This window comes from Elgaria multicarinata, chromosome 1 (assembly GCF_023053635.1).
Source record: "Elgaria multicarinata webbii isolate HBS135686 ecotype San Diego chromosome 1, rElgMul1.1.pri, whole genome shotgun sequence".
Classification (NCBI taxonomy): Eukaryota; Metazoa; Chordata; class Lepidosauria; order Squamata; family Anguidae; genus Elgaria; species Elgaria multicarinata.
Window position 1 is genome coordinate 120,204,498 of NC_086171.1, and position 26,138 is coordinate 120,230,635.

A 26,138-nucleotide genomic window follows, 5' to 3' on the forward strand; every position below is an offset into this window, starting at 1 on the left:
AACAAGCAAACAAAAAGTCACAAATGAGGATGGGAGAAAGCCACACTGAGCTTGGAGGTAAAGTTTGGAAAATTTCACGAAGCCTGACCATCCCTAATTCTCCCATTCCTAACATTATGAAAGGCCAAAATGACCAAATTGATCTTGAAAACTAGCTAAATTTAGCCCTATGTCTACACCAGCTCTATATCCTGGGATCGTCCAGGGATCATTCCTGTGCATCCAAATGCCACACAGGGGATCCCGGGAGCAGGCAGGGATGATCCCTCCATTTTCCTAGGATAACCCTTAGGTGTAGAAAGGGCCCCAGCCTCCCACAGCAGTTTGCAAACCACCCCTTTTTTTCAATCATGAATGTTGGTGGTGCCAGGGTGGTAGGGACCTCATATGCCCATGAGCTGTGTGTTCCCTACCCTTGGGGTAGAACCACAAATTCACTACTAAATTCTCATCTGGAGTAGACTTCCGTGTCATAGCTAGCCATGCATGTGCCTTTTGATCAGAACGAACATAAATTTACAATATGTGGCAAGACCTTCTCTGTTATACATGATTGTCAATTGTATATTCTTGATGCATTTGAAAACATGTTAAAACTATTTTGTTTCAACAAGCCCATATTGTTAGTTCAGTGATGTGATTCAGGATGGGTGAACCCACTGTAGCTCACCCCATAAAGGGGCCATTTACACAACATTATGGGCATAAATGGTCTATTTGTAAACCGCCCAGAGAGCTTCGGCTGTGGGGCGGTATATAAATGTAATTAAATAAATAAATAAATAAATAAATGCCCGCTTTACAGCTGCCATTTGCATAAATGGCCCTTTTACACAAAATGGCAGTACGGTGAGGGAATGGGCGCCAACGCGCACTGAGTTGGGCAAATGCAGGGATCTACGGACTGACGTTTGTGGGGCTGAGCAGGCAAGAAATCACCACGCTTTAACCCCAACTAGATACCCACACCATTCCTAAATGCGATTTCCCAAAGTGTGTTTTTGGTTGCCCAGAATTCAGGAAAACTTCCAAACTGCATACTTGGTTATTCAGGGGAAGTGCAATCCCATTAAGACCAGTTGTAAACCTCCCTCAAGAATAGTACTTTTTCCTACCTGTAGCATCTCCATCTTGTCTGGATTCCCAGCGTGTTTCTTCCCCATCCACCCCAAACCCACTTCTAGACACTGATTCAAGAGTTCTACAGGTGTCCTGGGAAATGAAGAAGATGGAAATGAAAGGCAGTATCATCTGCACCCTGGGGCCACTTCAGCCCAAACCTCTGGATGCTTTGCCCCTGCAGTTTCATGTAGATGTTTAAAAACACGGGGACAAGATGGAGCCTTGTGACAGCCCACGAGCTAATGGACATGGGGTTAGAACATGAGTCTCCCAGCACCACCTTCTGAGGCCACTCCTTCAGGAGAGACTGGAACCACCATAACACCGTGCCTCATAGGGCCAGCTCAGACAAAGAATCCAGAAGGATACCATGGCTGATGGTACTGAAAGCTGCTGAGAGTTCCCGAAGAATTAAAAGTGTTGCTACTCCCTCCTACCCTTACCCTTAACTAAGCTTTTATTTAAACAAATAAATATCCTGTATCCTCCAGTATATCCAAAGCATCCAGGTTAACAACAACAACAACAACAATAACAATGCATAGTAGGCTAGTTTCAGGAAATGCATCCATATGTTTTTTGGCCTTATCCAAAGCATCACTCATAGGGCTCTAAATCATACAGTGATCTTTGGAGGTGCAGAAAACACCCACCTATTTCTGTTTGGGGTATTTTACCACCACTGCCTTGCCCACTCCCCTTTATATCAGGGAAAATCCCTGATACCTTCATGCTCCATCTTCCCTAACTCAAGGACAGACTAGATGTTTAGCAGCAGTCATCTGTTGAAGACTGAGAAGTAGGAGATGTTTAATCTTTCTCTCACCTGCTGCTTTGCCCCTGCAGCTCCCCTGTCCTTTCACAGAGCAGCTCTGCTAAAGTAGAGGGTTTATGTGTGGACACTGGAGGCACAGGGGAGCTTCTGGTTCATGACAGTTCACAAGAGCTGGTTCAGTTCTCTTGCATACCTGTGCTTTAAGAAGATTAGCAAGGCATTGGATAGGTCCTCAAAAGAACATGCTTTAGGGAAACTTTTTATGCCCCTCCCTTTAATATAGTCCATCAATTCACAGCATTGCTGATCCCTTTCTTTTAAACTGATGGTTTGTCACACTGCTGTAGCAGAGCACATATCTTCGAGTGGCACGTCCAGTAGTATTTGTATCAGATACCTCCAAATTAAAGTTGTTACTGGGTTTTGCCTACAGCGAAATTGCAAGGCAAATTTGAGACTCTTGAGCTGGGGAAGCATCCACAGGCTTTTGGAGGAGGTTAGAAGAGTTTTGATGAGACCTGTAATATTTCTCAGAGAAAATTCCATACGTGCTTGGGACTTGCAGAAAACAGTTATCCAATTTGTTAGCCTGCTCTGTAAAAGAAGTGAAAATAATAATATGGCTTCTCGTTCCGCCATCCCTACACTCTCAATCAATATTCCTTCCACGCCTTGAGGTAATCATCTGCCTGTCTTTCCTGGGCTGATTTTAAGTGTATCTATGTATAGCTGTACTTGCTTGTCTGCTTTTTAATACATCTGTGTGTATGTCTGCAACATATATTTGAGCTGAATCTGAGCAATATCATTTATGCAATCACAGCCACCTAATGAGTTTCTCAGAAAGTGTTATCTGTGAAAAGTAACTGCCACTTTGAACCACACCATTGGAGGAGCTGAGCTTAGAATGATTGGAAATGATAGATCTTTGAAAGGGTCTTCAACATTTTACATTGAAGTACGCACAGCAATAATAGAAATGGCAGTCTTTATTCTTGGGGAAATATGAATCCCTTGACACTGCACTTCTTGCTTTTCATCTATTCAATGCTGATTGAATAGTTTTAGTAACCATTGTATGCTTCATTCCTTAGGGTTTCCAAGGCAAAACTGGCCCACCTGGCCCTGGTGGTGTTGTCGGACCTCAGGTACAATATTTCTGTGTAACTTTCCCTTTACAAAATGTAGAGTGAACATTTAGTTTGTTTTTTTCCCATTACATAGCAATCCCTCTCAAGATGACACAAGAGGCAGCCGTGTGTCATGGTGAGGAAGCTCTCACATTGTTTCAGGCTGCCATTGGTGTCTGACCAGTTGGCAACACAATTCCAGATTGGTCAATGAAACAATGTTGGCCACACTGTCATTCCAGAAGATCCATCTTGTTGTGATTCTAAGACCTCCCGCTGATGTGAGACCATAAAGACACCTGCTATGTAATCCACAAAGCTTTATTCAACAAATAAACATCTCTTCACACCTGAAGGGGGTGTGAATGCTAGGAGCTAGTATTCTCTCAGCCAAATCTGGGTAACAAAATTATGCAGTTGCTTTCAACTAAAGCAGAACTGTTACCTACAATCCAACAAGCACTTTAGCTCTGGGGAGGGTCTTTCAGGAGGAGCCTAAGAAATCACCTCCCATGTCTTCTCAACTCCACCCACTTGACTCTGGGATCTGTCAACTCTGATATCCCCTCCCCCTCAGATAAAGGCTGAGTTCTCAGGAGTGGAGGGGAATGGTTTCTGAGCCATCTGCATTCTCTGCTATAAGATAGTGGGAAGATTCATCCTTGACTCCTGAAGAATCTTGGAGAATCTCCTTCCCTGCTTCCTATGATGGCTGGTAAATTCCTGGTTCTTCTGATTCCGTCTGATTGACCCCTTCCCTGAAAACCCTTCCCCTACACTATGGAGAACAGGCCTGATCCTGTCACATCTTTTGGTGGCATTTCTTGGAATATTTCTGACAAGTATCTCAGAAGTGGAGTTGCTATTGAATTTTGCCTAAAGCAAAATTTCAAGGTGAATTTGAAGATTTTCGCACAGGTGAAACATCCAAGGAAAGTCAAAGAAAGGCAGAAGAGCTTTGATGAGACCCGTGAAATGTTTCAGAGGATTCCTCACATCCTGACCAGGGAGCCAGATGTTAATGCACTTGCACCATGGGGATAGTGAAGAACCTGTCTATGCCAGGAGTGTCAAACCAGTTGGTGGTAGGGGGAAATTGCCCCCCTATTGGGCCCTTCTCAGGCAGATGACATCAATGGGTATGGCTACATCTACTGGTGGCACAGAGCCTGGCCATGCAAATGGATGTTGTTGCCCCACCTCTCCTGATTTTGCCTTTCTCTGCACAGAGAAGCATGGAGAAAGGGATTCAGCTGGTGCAGGGAGGAGCAGCAGCCAAGTTCCTGGCTTCACACAGCATGTGCCATCCCCATGGGGGTGCCATACAGAAAGAATCAGCTGGCACTAGGAAGAGGGCCCATTCCTCCCACACGGGTCAAGTCCCCATCTTCATGTGGAGCATGTCATCCCTATGGGGGCAGCACGTGCTGTGCAAAAGGACTCACAGTGCTGGGAAGAGCGGCCATGTCAGCTGAAGGGTCTACTTCCCTTCTCTATATAGAGGACACTGCTGAATTAAGGGTAGCGGCTAAAGTGTCGGACTGGGAGTCGGGAGATCTGGGTTCTAGTCCCCACTCAGCCATGGAAGCTCACTGGGTGACTTTGAGCCAGTCACAGACTCTCAGCCCAACCTACCTCACAGGGTTGTTGTTGTGAGGATAAAATGGAGCAGAGGAGGAGGATTATGTTTGCTGCTTTGGGTTCCTTGGAGGAAAAAAGGCGGGATATAAATGCAATAATAAATAAATAAATAAATATGTCAGAGTGCCCACAATGGAACCAAATTACTTTGGGGGGGGGATTTCTGCATGTGCAGATTTGCACAAATTTGCACAAATTCAGAAACTGACCCCCCCCCAAAAAAAATTCTGTAGATGGGCAGATGATGGAACAAAAGGCACCTGACTATCCACAAACCATGGATGAAACTGATTTTGCACAAACCATACGTTCCTAGCTGTAGTAAAATGTTCATGGAAGCTTGAAGCTTGCTATTCAGGCAAACATTCAAAGAGCGAAGGGGGGGGGGGGGGGAAAGCCTCAATAAGGTTTGTGATTTTTTTTTTCTGGGTGGGAATGGGGGTAGATCTGAACATCCCTACAAGTCAACATCCAACTGGATACACAGAGTATATACAATGACTTAGCAGGTGTACTTTGTGTATGAAATCAGCTGATTTTAGTGGAGCTAGAAATCAGTAGAACTGATAAAACATTGGAAATCCTATTATGATCATTAGAAGGATATTAAAAATATACCAGGAGGGTCTTAACCAGCAGAGACAATGAGAAATGGTGGCAGGAAGATTCACAGAAACCAATCTACACACTTATTCTCTTCATGCCGAATTTAGGGTATTCTTCAAGAATCACAAAGGATGTCAAGAAAAACTGTTCTAGCATCTTAAGAAATTCTTTAGAATGTCAGACCTTTCTAAAGTTCTCTCTGGTCTGGCTTAACTACAGGAGTCATACAAATCCCTTTTTGTTTCTTCTAACATATCACTGAAGTGAAACAGCAGGCGTCTTTCTGAGTGCAAATTTTATCTGAATTATCTTTTGTTTTTCCTCTCTTCTTTTATTGACTAAGCTTTGTTTATTTATTTTTTGTGTCTGACCATGCTGTGTTTGTGTTAGTAAATATAAACAAAATCCAAGCTCAGTTATCTTCCCAGGACTGATATCCCCCACATTCATTTCCCATGTGAGGTTTTTAAATATTTATTTCCCATTTCTGCTTTTTAAGTACAATGCTTGCTGTCACCAGGAAGGATCCTTGAATTGAATTCCACTGTGCACTTCTATGTTTACAGGGAGCTTGGGCATGCATTTGTAGCATTAGTGTCAATATTGTCCTGGTTTGATGTTTCTGATATGGCTCCTTGATATTTATCTCTAAATAGCAGCACTGAAAGTGTTGTCCCAAAGCATAACAGGCTGAAAAACAGGATAAAATACAGCAAATAATAAAATAATGTCTTAAAAACAGAAAGACTGCTTAGTATACTTTGGTGCCAGTGGTATTGGTCTCTTCGTTTTTGATGCAGATCTGTGGGCAGTGAGCTAACTTGAGTTTGCCTTGTCAGAATCATTTGGAAGTTAATCTAGGAGGAAACTTGGACAGTTAATCAGGTTTTTGAAATGGCACTTAGTGGAGTTCTTCCCTGGTCAGAGAGCCGGCATTGTTATTCAGGCTTCACTGCCCTGTTATACAGTGGAGGCTGGTGGCTCTGATGTCAGTGGGGTGGAGAATCCTCTCCAGGTTTCAGTCAGAACTCTGAAGGACTGTTCCAAGTTGATTCTGCACCTTTAGAGGTCTGACTGATTCTGACTAAATCCCGGAGTGGATTCACCATCCCACTGATGCAGAGCCACCAGCTTCTACTGCTGTAATATTAAGACAATGGGCAGCCTCTTCAGCTTGTGTTATGCACCCAGGACTTACCACTCACACAATGGGGCTTTGGCGCTTCTAAAAATAACCTCAGAAATAAGTGAAAATGCTCATTTCCTGATCAGGACAGGTCAGCGGAGTTCCATTCTGTGACCTCTGTTGACCTGCCCCAGTGCCCCATTCCAGAAATGAGAATTTCTGCTCATTTGGGGTTATTTTTAGAAGTGGCAACGCCCCAATGTATCAGTGGTGGGTCTTGTGAGTGCACAGGATACTAACCAAGGAAAGGAAAGGAACCTCTCATGCAAACACTGAGTCATTACTGACTCTTGGAGGGACGCCAGCTTTCACTGATGTTTTCTTGGCAGGCCTTATAGTGGGGTGGTTTGCCGTTGCCTTCCCCGGCCATTATTACCTTTCCCCCAGCTAACTGGGTACTCATTTTACCGACCTCAGGAGGATGGAATGATGAGTCGACCCGAGCCGGCTGCCTGAAACCAGCTTCCGCTGGGATCAAACTCAGGCCGTGGGGAGAGTTTCAGCTGCAGAAACTGCTGCTTTACCACTCTGCGCCACACGAGCAAAGGAAGGATTATATCCATACATGTCTACTGTACTTTACCTTCCTCACACTCCATTTCCTCACATTACAGAGCTTCTGCTTTGCCAGGCCAAGAGCAACTCACTATTAGTTCACATTGAGTGAACTAAGCCCTATGCATGCAGGCTTCTCATTCCATGTGTATGGGAAGGCACGATATGTAGCGGGGTGTAGGGCACTCACTGACGCCTGAAGAGGAAAGAGACTGGCAAACAGAGGAAGGGTTAGACAGGAGAAGGCTGGATCAGTTATTTCTTCCATCCCTCCTCCTTTCTCGCTGCTGCTTCCTCGTACATATGGAGCAACCACATCCCGACCTTTGAGGGAAAAGAGTAGGATTCCATCCTGGTACAATTGTGTTTGGGGATCTTGTGCTTGAAGGGAGCGATGATCATTCCAACTTGGCAAGACAATTAGTTAAACGCATTTTGCTTGGACATGAAGATAAACATGTTGGTTGTGTGGAAGAATTAATGCTGTACTTTTGGGATTAGGGACCCACCGGAGAGACTGGCCCAATTGGTGAAAGAGGTCATCCTGGCCCTCCAGGTCCACCTGGTGAACAAGGGCTTCCAGGCGCTGCTGGGAAAGAAGGTGCTAAGGTACAAATGATGACATGTTTACTTCTGATGGATGGATGAAAGTCTATGCAGCCCTTAAATATAAAGCATACATAATGTGTTAGTATCAGTCCATTGCCAGGGGTGCTCTCTTTGCACCCTGCATTGCAGATTCTGCAGTGAGTTGGACTAGATGACCTCCAGTGTTCCTTCCTACTCCATGATTGTATTTTCCTATGTCATGAAGTTAATTGGCAACTTACCACATTAAGCTACAGAGACCAATGTGGAATTTGCTGTTTCGTTTTTATATATTTGCTTACACAAATCAGATATCTTCAGGGACGAAATGCTGCCACAATTGGGATTTCACAGCCAAAAATACTCTTCCCTGTGAACCTTGCAGGGTGATGAGAGACAGAGCAGGACTTCATCCAGGGATCTCAAGATAGGGGATGTAACATATGGGCAAAAGATGCTCTCTGATGTAGAATTGAGTCTAAGGCCTTAGCTAGACCAGTGTTTATCCCGGGGCGAACCCCAGGATCGTCCCTGTGCATCCAGATGACGCACGGGATCACGGGATCAGGCAGTGATCAACCCTTCTTGGCCCCGGGATACAGCCCTACCCTTTGGTCCCGGTTTTTCTCATGGTCTCAGGCTGAGCCCAAGATCACGAGTGTGTGGCCCATTTCTGTGGCTTGAGCTGGCTCCGCACAATTACTCGCGCAGAGCCAGGAGCTGTGCACTGGGCCCAGCACTCCTCAGGAGCGCTGCGCCCATCGGTGCTAGGATGGGGGGAGCGGGGAAATCATTTTTTTTAAAAAAAACAACCACCTACTTTTAGTTGCTCGTGCGCAGCCGGCCCTTTAAAAAAAATTTTTTAAAATGGGCACGATGCCGCTCTTCTTGAGGTTGTCGCGCCTTACATGTAAACGAGGGTGAGCTCTTGCATTATTCATAACGTGAGGTCCCCTCCTCTCCCCCAGAACAACAGGTACATCTAGCTAAGGCCTAAGTTACAGATTTCAAAATTTCAGTAGCAGTAAGGTTTTGAACATTATTTGGCTAAAGGAATGGGACAGTGTTTCCAATTTCATCTCTAGTATGCCAATCTGGTTCACAGTGATAGCAGATAATAATTTGGTGGCAATTTATTGAATAATCATTTAACCCAGGATATGAAATTACACAAATTGCAGCACTATCTCTTGGAGCTTGAGACCCTACATTTAGGAATATAGATCCACAGTCGCTTTACTATGGAATTATATTGACAATGGGGGACATGTTAGCTCCCATGTAACTACTTTTGTGATCAGAAGAAAGATGAAATTAAAGTTAACAAAGGCAGTTTTATTTATTAAAGGTGATGTATTCGAATATGTTCATGTCTCAGATCTTAATCAATAGGTTAAAATCCTTTCTTTAAAGTTTGGCATAATTTTCAGAACTTTACATGTGAGTGCATGCAGATTCAGTTTATTGAAATTGCAATTACAATCCAGTGTACAAGATGACTCACAACTGAACTGCTTACAATATGCATCTGAATTAGTCTTTTTCTGTTTTCCTAGGGTGATCCAGGTCCTCAAGGCATCTCTGGAAAAGATGGACCTCCGGGACTTCGTGGTTTCCCAGGAGAAAGAGGCCTGCCAGGAGCTCAGGTACAGCATTAACTCCATACAGCATTAACTCCATTGTGCCTTAACTACTAAGGGCACAATGTTCATACAGAGTGCCTAGATCAAAAAGTACACTGCAGATTTTCATCTGATATTAAAACATTGATATCAATTAACTGTCAAGAGTAGAGATTTGAACTAGGTCTCTGTAGTCCAAATATAACATGTTATCAACTGCACAGCAAGCTTCCTTTTAAATTTGTCAGGTGTTAAAGACCAGCTTGAAATGCAGTGCAGTTTGGAAATGTCCTGTCATGCTTTATTCATTTATTTATTTATTTTATTATTTATTTAATAAAGCATTTGCAGTCCACCCTATTATCACTAGGATTTATTTATAAACATAAATAATTTACATAGCTAAAAACGTATTAAATCATTTACAAATTAAAACTGGTAGAATTTTTTTAATGCAATAAACAATTAAAAACAATTAAAACTATTTGTAACCATGGAGAATTTAACCCTTGAAGGCTTTGATAAAAACCCATGTTTTAACTTGGTGCTGAAATGAAGCCAGTGACAGCACCAATCAGGCCTCCAAGGAGAGGGTATTCCACAAGTGGGGTGCCACAACAGAGAAACCCCTCTCCTATGTCCCACCATAATGTAGGATCATAGAATCATAGAATAGTAGAGTTGGAAGGGCCTAAAAGGGGCCATTGAGTCCAACCCCCTGCTCAATGCAGGAATCCACCCTAAAGCATCCCTGACAAATGGTTGTCCAGCTGCCTCTTGAATCCCTCTAGTGCAGGAGAGCCCAGAACCTTCCTAGGTAACAGGTTCCATTATCGTACTGCTCTAACAGTCAGGAAGTTTTTCCTGATGTCCAGCTGGAATCTGACTTCCTGTAACTTGAACCCATTGTGACAACCTTTTAAGTATTTGAAGAGTGTTATCACGTCATGTACATCTTGTGTTGCTGGAACACAGAGGAGGGCTCCTCCAACAGATCTCAAATCTCAGGCAGGCATATATAGGGAGAGGTGTCCTCTCAAGTACCGAGGTCCCAAGCTGTTTAGGGCTTTAAATGTAATTGCCAATGCCTTGAATTCCAACTGGAAACATATAGGCAGCCAATGCAATTCTTTTAAGACCAGTGTTATATGTTCCTTATAGGATGTTCTGGTGAGCAGTCTAACTACTGCATTTTGCACCAGCTGCAACTTCTGAGTAGTCTTCAAGGGAAGTCCCACATAGAGTGCATTGCAGTAGTCTAAACAGGAAGGACTACTATAGCTAGGTTGTCCCTGTCCAGGAAAAGCCATAACTAGTGGATCAACCGAAGCTGACCCCAAGTACTCTGGGCCACAGAGTACTTGGGGCCACAGAGTCCACCTGGGCCTCCAGTGACAAGGATGGATCTAGGAGGACTCCTGAACTATGCACCTGCAACCCCATCCAAAACAAGTCGCTTACCCAGTTCCCAGACTCAGGAACCACCAATCCACAGAGCTTCCATCTTATCAGGATTCAGCTTCAGTTTATTGGCCCTCATCCAGTCCATTACAGCCTCCAGGCACTGGTCCAGCACCTTCACCACCCCAACTGACTCTGACAACAAGGAGAGATAGAGCTGAGTACCATCAGCATACTGTTGGCCCCCAAACCCCAAACCCCTAATGATCTCTCCCAGGGGCTTCATGTAGATGTTAAACAGCATGGGGGATAGAATAGAGCCCTGTGCACCCCACAGCTTAATAGCCATGGGGTGGAACAGGAATCCCCCAATACTACTTTCTGGAATTGGCCTTGCAAGTAGGAGTGGAACCACTGTAACACAGTGCCTCCTACTCCCAACTCGCAGAGCCAATCCAATAAGATACCATGATCAATGGTATCAAAAGCTGTCAAGAGATCCAGGAAGATCAACAGAGTAGCACTCCTACTGTCTTTAACCCACAGTAGGTCATCGGTCAGAGCAGCCAAGGCTGTTTCAGTGCCATGCCCTGACTTGAAACCAGACTGAAATGGGTCCAGATAATCAGTTTCCTCTGAGAACATCTGAAGCTGCCCAGCCACCACATGCTCAAGCAACTTGCCCAAAAGGGGAATATTAGCAATAGGGTGGTAGTTCTACATATCTATTTATGGGGACTTCCCTGGACCCAGGGAATGGGGATATCCCCCATTTTGTTCTCTTGATTGGGAGTATTATGTTCACACAACCATAGGCCTGCACAATGTCTAACTCAGTCAGACAAACAAAGCTCACAAGAGGCTCAACCAACTTTCTGATTTGTCTGCCTACCAGGGAAAGCAAAATAGGGGAAAACAAGCATCTCACAGGCCAAATAAATGGTTAGTGGGCTGAGTTTAGCTTGGGTCATGAGTTGTGCAAGCTTACACTATATCAGAAACTGCCATTTTAATGTGGGATTGATTCAAGATCAGCTTGTGATCCAACACTGCCCATGCATTCATGGGTATGTCTGCTAATGCAATAGGAAGCTCAGCACTTTATAGTGCAAACAGAAACTCACTCAAAGTAGTGCTTCTGAAATGGGACAAGTTTGCAGTGCTTGCGTTATGAAGTGCTAGCTTTCTGTTGTGCTTGTGGCCATACTCGCTAGTGCAACATGATTAGTGCTGCCAGACTCCCAGTGTTAGATACTGCCCATGGTCTGCCATTTGCAAAAAGAAACCAACATTTGTGCTCTTGCTTCTGTGACTCTGCCCATGCCAGATTGCAATGGCAAGACAGGGCCCTGTTTTGAACCACTTTTCAGTTTCTTGAGAAGGGGACAGGGTTAGACTCTTTCTGGTCAAACAGTTGTGGTGGAGGGCACAGTGCTGACATGGTTTGTGGGCGTCTGGACCCAGGGTTTATTAACCAGGGGAGATCTAACCTGGAGCTGGCATCAAGGGTAAGCATGGTTGGGCATCTGCCAAGGGCCCAAACCCCAGCAAGGCCCACTGACAACACCCCCCCACCCCCTTGGACTTGCTCCTACTCTTCACCATTGCAACCAGCTTGCTCGCCTGCTTCTCGCTCTAGTCCAGACAATGGTGGAGGTAAGAAGGAATAGCAGCAGATGCCTCTGCCTGCTTACTCACTGGCTGAGTTCGGACGACATGCTAATCAACTGGGGTGGGGGTAATCAATAGGAACAGAATGGGAAACAACCATTGATTAGCATGTCATCCAAACTCAGCCACCGTCTCTCTGCCTGTCAAGCAAGAAAGTGGGAGCAATGAGAAAGAGTCAGTGGAGCAACAGCAGCTGGTGACAAGTGGTGGTGAGGAGGTAGGAGCACCAATGGAAGGGGGCCATTGGTAAGGTAACCATAAGAAAAGGAGGGCAGGGCTCCTGGATGTCATTTGTATATATGGAGAACCTGGTGAAATTCCCTCTTCATCACAATAGTTAAAGGTGCAGGTGCCCTGTCTGCTTTTGTACCTGCTATACTAGAGTGACCAGATACAAAAGAGGGCAGGGCACCTGCAGCTTTAACTGGTGTGATGAAGAGGGAATTTCGCCAGGTGCTGCAGGCATACAAATGACACCTGCTGAAATTCCCTTTTCAACGCAACTGTTAAAGATACAGGAGCCCTGTCCTCCTTTTCATATGGTCATCCTAGCCATTGGTGTCTTGCCCAAGGGCCCTCCAAAACCTGGAGCCAGCACTGTGACTCCAGTCTCCCACATTCACAAAATTGACCACACCTGCACTAAAGATATTGACTGTTTAGCTCTGATTGCCTTAATTAGTGATTAAGTGCTTGTCTGGTGGTAGGAGACAATGAGCTAGATGTTGATAAAAGCTTCAGTTAGAAAAAGTTGTGTTTTTCATTTTTCTTTCCCTTTAAGCCTCTAAGGAATTAATGATTAAATAACCCATGTACTTCATGTTCATATTATATATATATATAATTGATTGAAATTTCCAAGTGCTTTAAAATGCTGTGCAGCATCGATCATCAATAATAATAATAATAATAATAATAATAATTTTTTTGTTTTGGTAGGGTCCAGGTGGTCTGAAAGGAGGAGAAGGCCCGCAAGGACCACCCGGCCCACTTGTAAGTAGGATTTGCCTATTTAAAGGACAATGGAATATTTCATGGAAACAAATATTAATATGAATAATGGCTTCCTTTTCATTTCTTTCACGCTGTTATGTGTATGTGCACTTGTGAACAGTACACAAACGTATGTCATTCAGATCCATCAATAGCTGTTTCCTGGTAATTATGGGAACTAATGAGTCCATAAACAGAAGAAACTATCACCGTAAATGTATTGGCCTCTCTGAAACCTGCTGTTATCCGCAGGGGGCAAATTGCCTTTCCCTGTTACATTAGATATTACAAGGCAGAAAAAAAACAGCCTCTAGTGGCAGGAAATTGCAAAACATCGTTTTTTAAAGAATGCTAAAGAGACTGCTATGAATAATATTACTTTTTTCCCTGAGACGCATGGAAGTTTGGGCCAAACTGCTAGGTTACGTTATCTATGTTTTTGAAAAGGCCATGCTGGAACTCGCCACTTTTGTTCTGAAGAAAAAGAACGTGAGGGGCCCTGATTTGGAACGTACTCCCAAGCCAGATTAGGTATCTGTGCCTGTTTTCTGCTAAAAAATACTACCCCCACCCCAGGTGCAATTTGCCCTTGCAGCTGTTGTTTACTGCAAATAGCATCTTCTGGGTAAATAGTAGCTGGGAAGGCAGTGCTTTTCAGCAGATAACTGACACGCAGTGGTGTAGTGGAGCCAGGTTTCCCAGGGTCGAAGCTCCCTGACTCTATTCTTAGCAGGGACTATGACATCATCTGCCACCCCCCTCAGACTTCCCTCTTTCCTCTGAGCTTAGCTGCAATCCTCACAGTATCTGGGGAGGAAATAGCTTTTCCCATCAGCAATATCTTGTTATGCGTAGAGATGTGAAATTTGCAGAAATGTTGAGGCCATGGAAAAAACTTCTTTGATTTTTTCAGGTGGAGGTTTCAGGGGGAAAAATGGACATTTGGTGGGGGGAATTGAAAAATAAGCAATATTTACATATTTTAGAGCTCTTTACAGCTCTAAAGTCACTTTGTTGCTTTAAGACAGCTTTTCCCAAACTTGTACCCTCCAGATACTTTTCTCATAAAAATCCTTGAAATTAACATTATTTTTCAAAATTTTAAAAGTAAATTTGTAATTATGGTTTAAATAGATTAGAACTACATTACATGATTGCTACAGCATCAGAAACACAGGACTCTAAAGAACAAGACCCAAACTGTCAAGAACGCACATTTACTGTCAGGAATGCTAAATGGTGACAATACTCTCATGTTGGGAAACTAAGCATAAAATGTCTGTCAGTAAAATATTCCTTAGGTAATAATTTTAATAAGAACTAGCTATGCTGGGAATCTTTCAGAGAGAATTAAAAGAAAACCTTTCCCCCAAGGCTTCATTATTTCCAGACAGTTTACAACTTTAGTAATTATATAAAAGTATTCTTATTACATTGTTTTTAAAAATAATTTTGCAGGCAGTAAAAGTTGGGCAACAACTTATGAATACTTTGTCTTAAATTCTAAAAGAAAATATTTCATTATCCAAAGATGTTCAATTTTTCAGGGTGGGGAGGAAAAACAAAACAGTCCCTGGGGGGAGGGGGAAACCAAAACTATTTTCCCCCTGGCTTTTCCATTTTTTCCTGGATCTTCACATCTCTAGTCGTGAGCTATCCCATGAATATGCTCTAGAAAAGAGACTCACAACTGCCTTTTCCTGTACATAAAAACTGGTATGTATGAGAGAAGAATTTTAGACTACCCTTCGCCTGTGGTTCTCTATCTCAGACAGTTTGGGGTGGCACAGTTAAGTCAGAGCTGTACTATGTGGATATCTTGATCATGTAGCTCAGTGGTTCCCAAACTTTTTCAGGTCACCGCCCCCTTGGTTCCACAAACTCATGCCCAGTGCCCCCTACCCTACACTATAAAAATCATTATTCAGAATAGCGGTTTTCAGCGACCCACTAAGGACGATAATTACAATAAAATTCAAAACAGTAACAATTAATTGACTATTTATTCAAAATGCAAAGCACCCGCCACAGGCTTGCCGAGGGAGGGAGGGAAAAGAGAGTGCACGCCTTTGTTTTGTAGCTGGCATGGCGTGGCACACCAAGCAGGGTATGTCTCTTCATTAGCATTTTTGGGCTTTTGAAACATTTCAATTCAACATTAAAAGGACTCTTCTTAAACGGTATTAATACATGTGTGGATTCTTGCCCTATATGGCTTAGGACCAAACTGCCTTCTCCCATAAAAATGTCTGAGTTAAGACCTTCTGGAGAGGCGCTTCTCGGAAAAGACCACCTCAAGCACCCCTCTGCCGCCCTTTTGCCTCTTAACGCCCCCCTGCCACCCCCTTGCCTCTTAATGCTCCCCCTATGCAATTCCACCGCCCCCAAGGGGGCAGTACCGCCCACTTTGAGAACCACTGATGTAGCTTGACTCTCAGTTTTCTGATCCTTGGAGCCTCAGTAGAATACACACGGGGAGGATCAGGCTGTGAGTCCAGAACCTCATTGTTATTTATTTATTTTTCTTCCCATTTGGGGATATTTCTGCCTGATTTTGATGTCTGACACATATCTACATTTTTCAACCAACATGTGGAAACAGACTAACTAACCTCTGTGGGATGAGATTGTAATTGCCATGAAATTTAATTCTCACTCTCTGGGAATCTTAATCAAAGAAAACACTATTAATCCTTTTCTATGCTTTTCAGTCATGCCATGTTAATATTTAAGACCAACCCTCGTCTTCTGCCATCCTGTTCTGAGTTGGGCGTGCAATCAGCTGTGTCAGAGAGAGGGGGAGGGAAAAATCGGGGGGAAACTTGAACCTTTTCCATTATAAATGGAGATAATTTTTTTAAAAAATGCCTTACATAGGCAACCTAAAATGAAACATTTGGAGTATTTTTATCTTAGTCAAAGAGGCTCCTAGAACTGCTTACAAATAATCAGTAAAAGGAGACACAGGCCCTGCATGCAGACTTACAATTTAGAAAGACACATAAGGAAAAAGGAACAGGGAGGGAAGGAGGGATTATTATTCTCATCTCATCTCCTTCAGCCCAGCCCAGTGGAATGGCTTCTGGTGGTGACAATTGAAGGAGGAGGAGGCAGGGCTGGGCAGAGGGGGGTGCAGTGGGTCGAGTTGGCATGGGCCTACGATTTTGAGGGGGCCTACTCCGAGTCCCCCTGGTAGAGGCAAATGGGGACCCTTTGGTAAAGATTTGTTACAAAGTAGCTCTCCTGAGTGAGCAGTACTGACTCCATTTTGAGTCAGCCAAAAAGCGAAGGTGTTTGAATGGATTAGCAGTTTTGAACATTAACATTGAGCAGAGTGAAATGGGGCATATATTTCCCATCTGGCCTGGGCCTATTACCAATTTTGCCCGGCCCTGGGAGGAGGAGCCTTGATGGGGCTGGTCTTCAAAGAGCCTACACACAAAGAGAAACGCCTTTTGAGCACAAGAGACATGTCTATGACACTGTCTAGGAACAAACACCAGCAATCCTGTCACCTACAAGGGAACCTTATGCTAAGTTTTGACAGCAGCTTATTTTTAATTGAGCAAGTACTGAAAGACTCTGCCACACATTATATTTTGCAGGGGTCCACCTGAGTGTCAAACTCTACGTAACTCTGCCCCATGCACATATTTCTAGTTTTCCAAAATGCAGGTATGGAATCTGGCAACTATCACAAAAGCCCTGCATGTGAGACAGGGGCTTTTTAACCCTTTTTGCACTGCCAGTTTTTCCACTGAAAATTGGCATTGAGGCAGAGCTCAGCAGTAGAGCACATGCTGTGTGTGCAGAATATCCCAGGTTCACTACCGGCATCTCTGGGTAAAGCTGGGAATGATCCCTTCCCCAAAAGCCTGGAGAGACACTGCCCAGTCAAATTAGACAAATATGAGCTAGCTGGACATAATGGTTTCACATGGCAGCTTCTTGTGTCCCTGTGACCCAAACTATGAGAGGAAAAGAAGCTGTGAGGGGTGGGGGCAGCTATAATTTCAGTGGCAAAAAATGTGCCATGTATATTTTGGCATCTAGTTTTTTTTCCAGATGTATACCTACAAATGTAAAACATGAATGTGACAGACACACATGTTTACAAATGTATCACACAGAGGAACACTAATTTGGGAACTGTCCCCATTGGATATATATTCAATGGCAAATCTTAGCGATAATGCAGGATTCTGCCTCAACTAGAATCTGGATGTGAACCATCATTTCTTTTATATCACTGCTCTGGAATTTGTTTTGATGTGAAGCAGTATATAAATGTTGTAAATTAGGGGTGTGCACGGAACCCCCGCTCCGCTTCTCTTCCAGATCCACGATTTGCGGATCGGGCCGCTCTGCTCCGCCCCCGCTCCGCCTATGTCCGCTCCGCTCCGGAGCTCCGGATCCGGATCGGAGCTCCGTTTCCCCATACCAAAGGCTTGCATTGAAAGCTAAAAAAGTATACAACTTTTTTTCTGTTAAAGTTAGAAACCTCAAGTTTGGCACCATGACACCTCATGGAGGTATACACATGCACGCCAAGACTCAAGGCAATCCCATCATCCCCTGATTTTTGGCGGGGCTCTAACCTCTAACGCACCACCCATAACCCCAATTCACACCCCTTTCGATAGCTCCGTCAATTTGTACGTTAGAAACCTCAAACTCACCACCATGATAGCTTATCCAGGGATACACATGCACGCCAAGACTCAAGGCAATCCCATCATCCCCTGATTTTTGGCGGGGCTTAAACCTTTTAACTCACCCCAAATCAAGTCCCATTTTACAACTATGTCAATTTGCACGTCAGAAACCTCGCCTTCGGTACCATAACAGCTAATCCATGTGTCCACATGGACACCAAGTTTCAAGCCAATCCCATCACCCCCTGATTTTGGGGGAATTTTTGAAAATCGGGCACCCCATTCACACCCCTTTTGATAGCTCCGTCAATTTGCATGTTAGAAACCTCAAACTTGGCACCATGATAGCTTATCCAGGGATACACATACACGCCAAGACTCAAGGCAATCCCATCATCCCCTGATTTTTGGCAGGGCTTAAACCTTTTAACTCACCCCAAATCAAGTCCCATTTTACAACTATGTCAATTTGCACATCAGAAACCTCACCTTTGGTCCCATGACAGCTAATCCATGTGTCCACATGGACGCCAAGTTTCAAGCCAATCCCATCATCCCCTGATTTTTGGGGAATTTTTGAAAATCGGGAACCCCATTCACACCCCTTTCGATAGCTCTGTCAATTTGCATGTTAGAAACCTCAAACTCGGCACCATGATAGCTTATCCAGGGATACACATGCATGCCAAGACTCAAGGCAATCCCATCATCCCCGGATTTTTGGGGAATTTATGAAAGTCGGACACCCCAGTATCTGCAGACAGCTCAATGGGCCCATTTCAAAGGAAATCCCAACATGCCATGAATTGGGGAGTAGAGATAAACCTAAATATGAATCTTCTTCCACACTTGAAAAATTGATTTGGAACTTGAGCACAGGAAGGACTTCTCCACTGAGTCAAAGCAAGACACACAAAAACCATCCCTGCGATGTGGGCAGGGGAGGAGGGAGGGAAGGCAGGCAGGCAGCAGACATTTCTGGGGGCACAATGAAGTGAGCCAAGTATAGTTTCAAAGCCAGTAATACATATAAAAATGGAATAAATAAATAAATAAACAAACAAAGGAGGGGTGGAATTAAAAGCAGCAGTGTTGCTGAATAAACAACAAGACGAATTTTTTTTTTAAAAAGGGTATATCTGTCTTTTACCAGTAAGAGGGGAGTGGACGTGTCCAAGAGGAGGGGGAATCATCTGCCAATTTGACTGGTCCTGTCTAGGTACCAGTCTTTAAGAAGCAAATGCTCACTTCAACTCATGATAGGCATTCTCTCCAGTGATTTACCTTTGGAGGGCTCTGATGGCCCTCCAAGGACAGGAGAGTGCACTGGGCACGTCCGCATGCCCTAGGTGAGCTCATCCCCTTGCACCACATCTATTCAGTTGTTCCTCAAAGTTAGGGTGGGTAGCAGTGCTGTGTTTTCTATATCTTATTATTGGCTTAGTATATGATTTCAGGTTGTGTTTGTGCATTTGGTGGGGCTACTGTTTTAAAAAACACTGGGAAAAGTCCGTTCAGACTAAGAAAGAGAAGTTCCCAGAATCCCAAGTTACCCATTTTGCCTATCCCCTCCTCCAACTTTGGGATCATGTGATCATGACCAGGAGTTGACTCTGCCCCTCAGCCCTTCGAAAAAGGTATTTTCCCGCTGTTTTAACCGATTTTTCCAAAAATTCTAGCAAGCGAACCACAGCACGCAGAGAGCTGAGAGTAGGCTCAAAATGACCCCCAGCCACGACTCTCTAAGCACAAGACGTTTCAGAAAGATAGCTTAAAAAACAACACAGTTATCCCCTATTCTTTTCCGCAATGCAATCCTATGGGCAAAATTTTTCAAAATGGCGATCGGATCGGTCCGCGAAAAGAGAAGCGCTCCACGTATGGCCGCTTCTCTTCGCCGTGCTTCTACGGGTCCCTGGTCCGCTTCTACTCTGCCTCTGGGCAAGGCGGAGCAGGCCAATTCGCTTCTGATTCTCCGCTTCTAATCGGAGCGGAGCACATCCCTATTGTAAATAAACCACAAACACACACACACACACACACATACACACACACCAATGCATTTCTGGACTGGGCCTAGACTTACTCCACTGCTTTCTGGCACTTCGTGGACCTGCTCTGAAAATAAAGGCTGGCTTTTGATTCCTCAGAGGCCTTGGGGCATGTGAGACAGGATTCTAACACAGTAGCCTGGGCTGAACTATGCATCCCTCACACCCCTCAAGAGACGAGCATTGATTTTCCCAATCCCATCATGCCTTCTAGCATGGGGCTGGGAATAGAGTCTACATTCCATGGCAGAAAATCTCCAATCCAGTGAGAGACTCATAAAACAGCTCCACCGTATTGGCATATAAGGAACAGCCTAGTGCTGCGCCCTGCCCCTGCCTTGTACGTACCAAGTGTTTCAAGCATGCACTGAGACATAGTCCTCTTTGTGCATGCCCAGAGTAAATTGTGGAAACTCTTTCAGAGCTTTGGCTGAGTGGAATGCTTTCATCCTTTTCTCTGACAAAACTCCACAGAGTAGAGTTCTACCCATGCCTGGGAAATCTCTGTTCACCTCCACATAATGTGTGAAGCCATTTGCATTCACTCCTATAAGAATCTAGCTACAATTACAGGCTGTTCTTTTCAGGCAGAACATTACAATGTTCACCTTACAATGAACATTCTCAAGGCTGTCTTCCAAATCACACAGCATCATCTTGTGTCCCTGCGTAATGTGCCCATGTAATAAACTTCCCCTTCTTTGTATGGCATGCAAAAGATCATCTTTGTAGTATGGGCACAATTCTGAAAACTACCCAGGTTTTATTCATATTTTACAATTTTATTGATTCTGGAGTCATCCATATCACTAAGTTCAGAGGTCCAGAACAGTATCTAGCCATGGACTTCCATTATTTTCAGAGATTTGTGGGATGTATCTCTGGGGGGGACCTATTTTCTAGCAAATAAGTTCAGACTTTACTTCTGAAATGTGTGAGTATCCTCTATTGCAGCAACATAATCCTGAATGGCAGACTGCTCTGCCCATGAACAGGAAGAAAGTCATCTTGAGATAATCCACTTATTCTGTGCCTGATAAACTCCAATAGATGGATACAAAGCTGTTCGTTTCAACTGCTTGAAACCATCACAGGAAGCCACGACTTTTCAGTGGATCCAGGCGAATGGCCACTTCTCAAGAGATTTGTTGAAATATGTTCACCTTCAAAGCTTACCATTTTTCATAGCCATGTCTGTAGAAAAATGTGCCTGGTATTTGACTCTGTGACACAGTTTTGCTTTCAAGTATGTGTGAGACCCATAGGACTACTGTCAAGTTGTTACCATAGATATGTTCAAAGTCAGAGCTCCATTCAAAGCTGAAGGTTCCAGATTCATTCCTTGGCATCTCCAGCTAAAAGGGATGTCAGATTGCAGGGCTGAGAAAACTGTTCTCAGAAAATTGCTACCAGACAGACAATATATTAGACTACATGGGCCAGTAGTCCGAAGGGGTGTAAGGCAGCTTCTTTGAACTTAGGGTACGGAAGTGGGAGGTGTATCGCTAGAAGGATTAGGACATCTGCCAATCTGTTAGCAATACCAATCTGCCAGTGGCTGACATTACTGATCCTTGAATGGGCTGGTCAATGATTCTCTTCTTTTCATTCCAGGGTTCACCAGGTGAACGTGGCCCAGCAGGTACCGCTGGTCCAATTGGTTTACCAGGGCGACCTGGCCCTCAGGGTCCTCCTGGGCCAGCAGGAGAAAAGGGAGCCCCGGTGAGTAATACTGAAGCGAAGAGCACATAAGACTGTTATATTACAGAAGTTATTACTTTTCATATCCAATAATGTTAGCTCTTCACACTCCAATACCTTTCTATTGCATATGTGCCTGGCATACTCCCTTTCTATTTACAGTAGAGTGCTGAAGAAATTTAATTAAACTCGTTGACATTTTTTGGCACACTTTTTCAAACCCTAAGGCCTGGGGAAAAGGGTTAAAGAAAGCTGATAATTGTGAGCCCGGTAGTGGCTGCCTTCGATTATAAAATATTTTGTCAAACTGTAGCTTTGATTTAAATGTAGTGCCCTAATGCTCTCTTACAAAATGCCCCTTTAGTTTTCATTTTCTTATCTGATTTCATTACCATTTACTCCTACTCTCTGCTATCTTTTTATTCATGTGTCACCTGGAAGTGAAAACCTATACACAGGTAGAAGGAAATTTACCTCAGAATAGGAAGCAGCTTTTGTTGTAGACCCTTCATGCAAGTTTTTTTGTTAGACTTTCAGTATTTTACTGATACATGAACAGCTTTATGTGTTAATTACAACAACAATAATAACAATTGTGTATTATCTAATAAAACTTAAAGTATACAATTCTACAGCATGTCTACTTCTGCCCCTTGTTGAAAACTACAATATATCCCATCAGTAAAAGAAACCTATAGCCCAGGACTTATCCAACAAGTTAAGAGCTTTGGCTATTGGGTGGTATAAAAATGTAATAAATAAATAAAACCAAGGAGGGGGACTTCTTTGTTTTTCTCTAACACCAGACCCAACATGCTGCGTGGCAATCCACTTTTGAGAATGAGGAGAGTTTCAAAAAGCACTTTGTGGCCTGGCCCGGCATGGCGTTCTGCAGTTGAAAGAAAGAAAATGTTTAAAAATTCCACTGGGTTAGCAGTGCAGTGAGAACAGAATTAGGCATTTTAAAAGAACATATGGCTGGTGCTGAAGACAGCACAGCACGGAGCTCCCCCTCTGTAATGTCTAGTAAATTTACCTCAGTGTTGTTACGTCAAGTGTTTGCTTGCTTCTTCCCCAGTGGGCTGCCACTGGCTTGGGTGTGTGTGCAAAAGACCACCAGGATAGCAGGCCCCAATAGGTTTATTTAACTTTACAGAAGCATTTACAAATGATTGTTGAATTTGACAGCAACTGCATATTTTACTAGTAGCATCTAGTTCAGTCCAGAGCCTAAACAGCAATTTGGATCTCAGCCTAAAATTACAGGTCCTTAAGTGTTTTTTTAAAAAAACATAATAAACAAACAAAAAAACTACTTTAAAAATGTTTTAAACAAAGAAGTCGATAATAAATCCTCTCCAACTTAATAGAAACAAATATCTGCCCTTTTTTGGGGGTTGGGGTAAAATATTGTGTGCCTATTCCCTCAAGCCTCAGTCTTCTTCTCAAAAGCAGTGAAAATGTAAAGAACTGTATTAGTTTAACACTTATTACAAATACATCGGGTTGGATCCAGACAAAGTTAGTTGAGCTTCCACTGAAGTCATCAGGACTTCGCTTCATTGTTATTAACTTTTCATATTGATTTCTATAGGATCTAAGCGCAAACCAACTTACTCTGGCTGAACTCATCAGCTTTATATCTATATAGAAGAGGTGTGTGCAACCCAATGTTGCCATGTGGGGAGCTCCTGTTCAGTGCCCCAGTTTTCTTTCAAAGTCCTTCATTTCATTCTTCCCCTCCCAGTTTTACTGACTTTACACATAAATATTGACAATATTTATCTCATCAACTATAAAATTGAAAAATTGTATTCATGAGATTTCCCTCTTCCTTTCATATATTTTCATTTATATTTCTGCCTGTAATCTCTAGCAGGCTATATTATCTGTATTTTCATTTCTATTTTCTGTCTATTATTTATAATGCAGTTATCATAAAAAAGTATTGAAATCCTGAAATGCAGACAATGGTTACTGTAACAACTTAAGCTGTTTTGCAATGTAACATTCTGAGTTTTGTAATTTAAATGTATGAGTCCTTATCTTCTTGACTGAGTGAGCAACTAGGAGGGAAGTTCTTAGAAAACTTGAATGCTGTACATTTGAATCTGTCAAAGTGGATCTGTGAATGCATCATTCAGAAGGTTTACGTAAGAAAGCTCTGAACAGAACCAGAAATAATCCCCCTATAGCCAATCCGTGATCTGAAATGCTGTTCTTTGCAGCACCTCACACATTCAGCTTTGTCTATTATAGCCAGTCAGATGGAGTGTAAATAATACAGTGTCTGTAACTAGTTCCAGGTTAGACTACTATAATGTGTTGTATGTGGGGCTGCCTTTGAAGACTGTTTGGAAATTTCAGTTAGTGCGAAATGCAGTCACTATATGGCTAACTGGGGGCAGTCAACAGAAATGTATCACACTAGTTTTAAAATGATACCACTGGCTGCTTGTCCATTTCCAAGCACGATTCAAAGCACTGGCATTTACCTGTAAAGCACTACATGGCTTGGGTCCATAGTACCTCAATAACAGCCCTCTCCCAGGTGATCCTACTCTTCCATTAAGATCTTCATTGGAGGCCCTTCTTCAGGTGTCCCCACCTTCAGAAGTGAGGTGAGTGGCAATTGGACAATGGATTTTTTTTAGTTGGGTTCTCCTACCTCTAGAGTGCTCTTCCCTGGGAAACTCATCCCATGCCTATTCTGATGTGTCATTTCAGTGCCAGGCAGAGATATATAGATTTATTATTATTTCTGCAGGCTTTTTAATTGAGATTGAAATTAGAGTGGTGCCAACTATTCCCCACCTGCCCCATTCTATTAGGGTCATTTGCCCCTTGCAAAAGTAGGAGGGGTTCAGTTACTTTGGGGCTGGGGCTTGATAAATTGTGATAGTTTTCATGTGTGTGTCTGGGCTTAGCACCCCTGATGAACTTTTATGGATTGCAAGCTGATATTTGCTAGCATTTCTGCATTGATGCAATCATCATCTATACATTCAGTCAGTGAGACTTGTGAGGAATATCATTGCTGATCCATGTTATTTCTTTATGCAAAACTTCCAGGGCAGCTTAAAACAGAGTAATACAATACGCACATGTATGCATGCACCTATGCACCCACACAAATATAAAACAATAAATAAAAAACAATGATGAATAGATAAACCAGCAAAAAGCAGCAGTTAAAAAGCAAACATAACATTCAGTGGAAGGATAAAACAAAACCTGCAGTCAGCTTACAGATACAGCCCAGAGGCATAAAAAGTTATCCATCAGTCACTGGAATGACATCAGAGTTGGCACCAGATGAGCCTCCCTGGAGAAGCCATTCCATGCATGGGACACCACAATGGAGAAGGCATTCTCTCCAGTAACCACCCAGCTAACTTCACATGGCAGGTGGACATGGAGAAAGGCCTCCAAAGATGACCATAAGGTTACAGATATGGAGGTACAGTTGAGAAATAGTGAATTCCTTAAGGTTATTCAGTAAATTCATAGCTGACAAATGTTAACCCAGATCTCTGTCCAGTACTTGATTCATTGGACCACTTTGACATATGAGGATACTAATATGCATGGTTGGTGTTTTTCCTTTAACAAGTTCAGTATGCTGCACGGTCAGTGATTCACCTGTAAATAGTACAAATAATATGTTGTTGTTGAAAACAGGGTGAAAAAGGTCCTCAAGGCCCAGCTGGACGTGACGGAATTCAGGGTCCAGTAGGTCTTCCTGGTCCTGCTGGTCCTGCTGGTTCTCCTGGAGAAGATGGCGACAAGGTCAGTTGCATGTTGGCCACAATTATGTCTTTGTCCAGTGATTTTCTATAGCTTTGAAAACTTCAAAGATTGTTTGTGGCACCTTAAAAACTAACAGTTCTGTTGTGGCAGAATCTTTTATGGACTAGTGCCCACTTCATCACAAGCATGATTTGTTATCCTCAGTTGGCCGATACATCGGGGAACAGAGAGCTGTGTGTGTGTGTTAAACAGTGGGACATAAAGGACATGCAATGCAAATGATAGAGGTAGATTTGTCGTATTTCTAAATCCATCTTAAGAGTCTGTAAGATAATTCCCAACAGTGATCACTGTAATAAATCCTGTACTATTATGTAATATTGTGCGTAAAATACTGTGGGAAGTTTCCACTTTGGCACTTGCACTAACATAAATGACAATGCACAAGCATAAGTAACCTCTAGCATAATGCTAATAGCATTTGCTGTTGTGGTTGTTTTGGGGGGGAAAGTTCATGAAAAAAATGTGTACTTTTGAAAAATGTGAACAAATACATTTTAATCAGCGGGAAAAGAATGCGTACATTTCAAAGATGTGCACAGTTGATGTGCAGGTTTGGAAAAATAGGCACCAAAATAGATATGGATTTTTAAGGATGGTCGAAATCAACAAGCATTTGTTCTGCATCCAC

At 43.2% G+C, this 26,138-nt stretch overlaps 1 protein-coding gene across 4 annotated transcripts in view; it reads left to right on the forward strand.

Moving 5' to 3' along the window:
• Positions 1-26,138, forward strand: part of COL11A1 (collagen type XI alpha 1 chain) — a 301,741-nt gene that overhangs the window by 209,286 nt on the left and 66,317 nt on the right. For all 4 annotated transcript variants that reach the window (XM_063135577.1, XM_063135570.1, XM_063135593.1 and 1 more), the window contains 6 exons: positions 2,992-3,045; positions 7,517-7,624; positions 9,160-9,249; positions 13,237-13,290; positions 21,611-21,718; positions 25,379-25,486. In XM_063135577.1, coding sequence (XP_062991647.1) covers positions 2,992-3,045; positions 7,517-7,624; positions 9,160-9,249; positions 13,237-13,290; positions 21,611-21,718; positions 25,379-25,486 — 522 coding nt within the window. The remainder of the gene's footprint in view (positions 1-2,991; positions 3,046-7,516; positions 7,625-9,159; positions 9,250-13,236; positions 13,291-21,610; positions 21,719-25,378; positions 25,487-26,138) is intronic.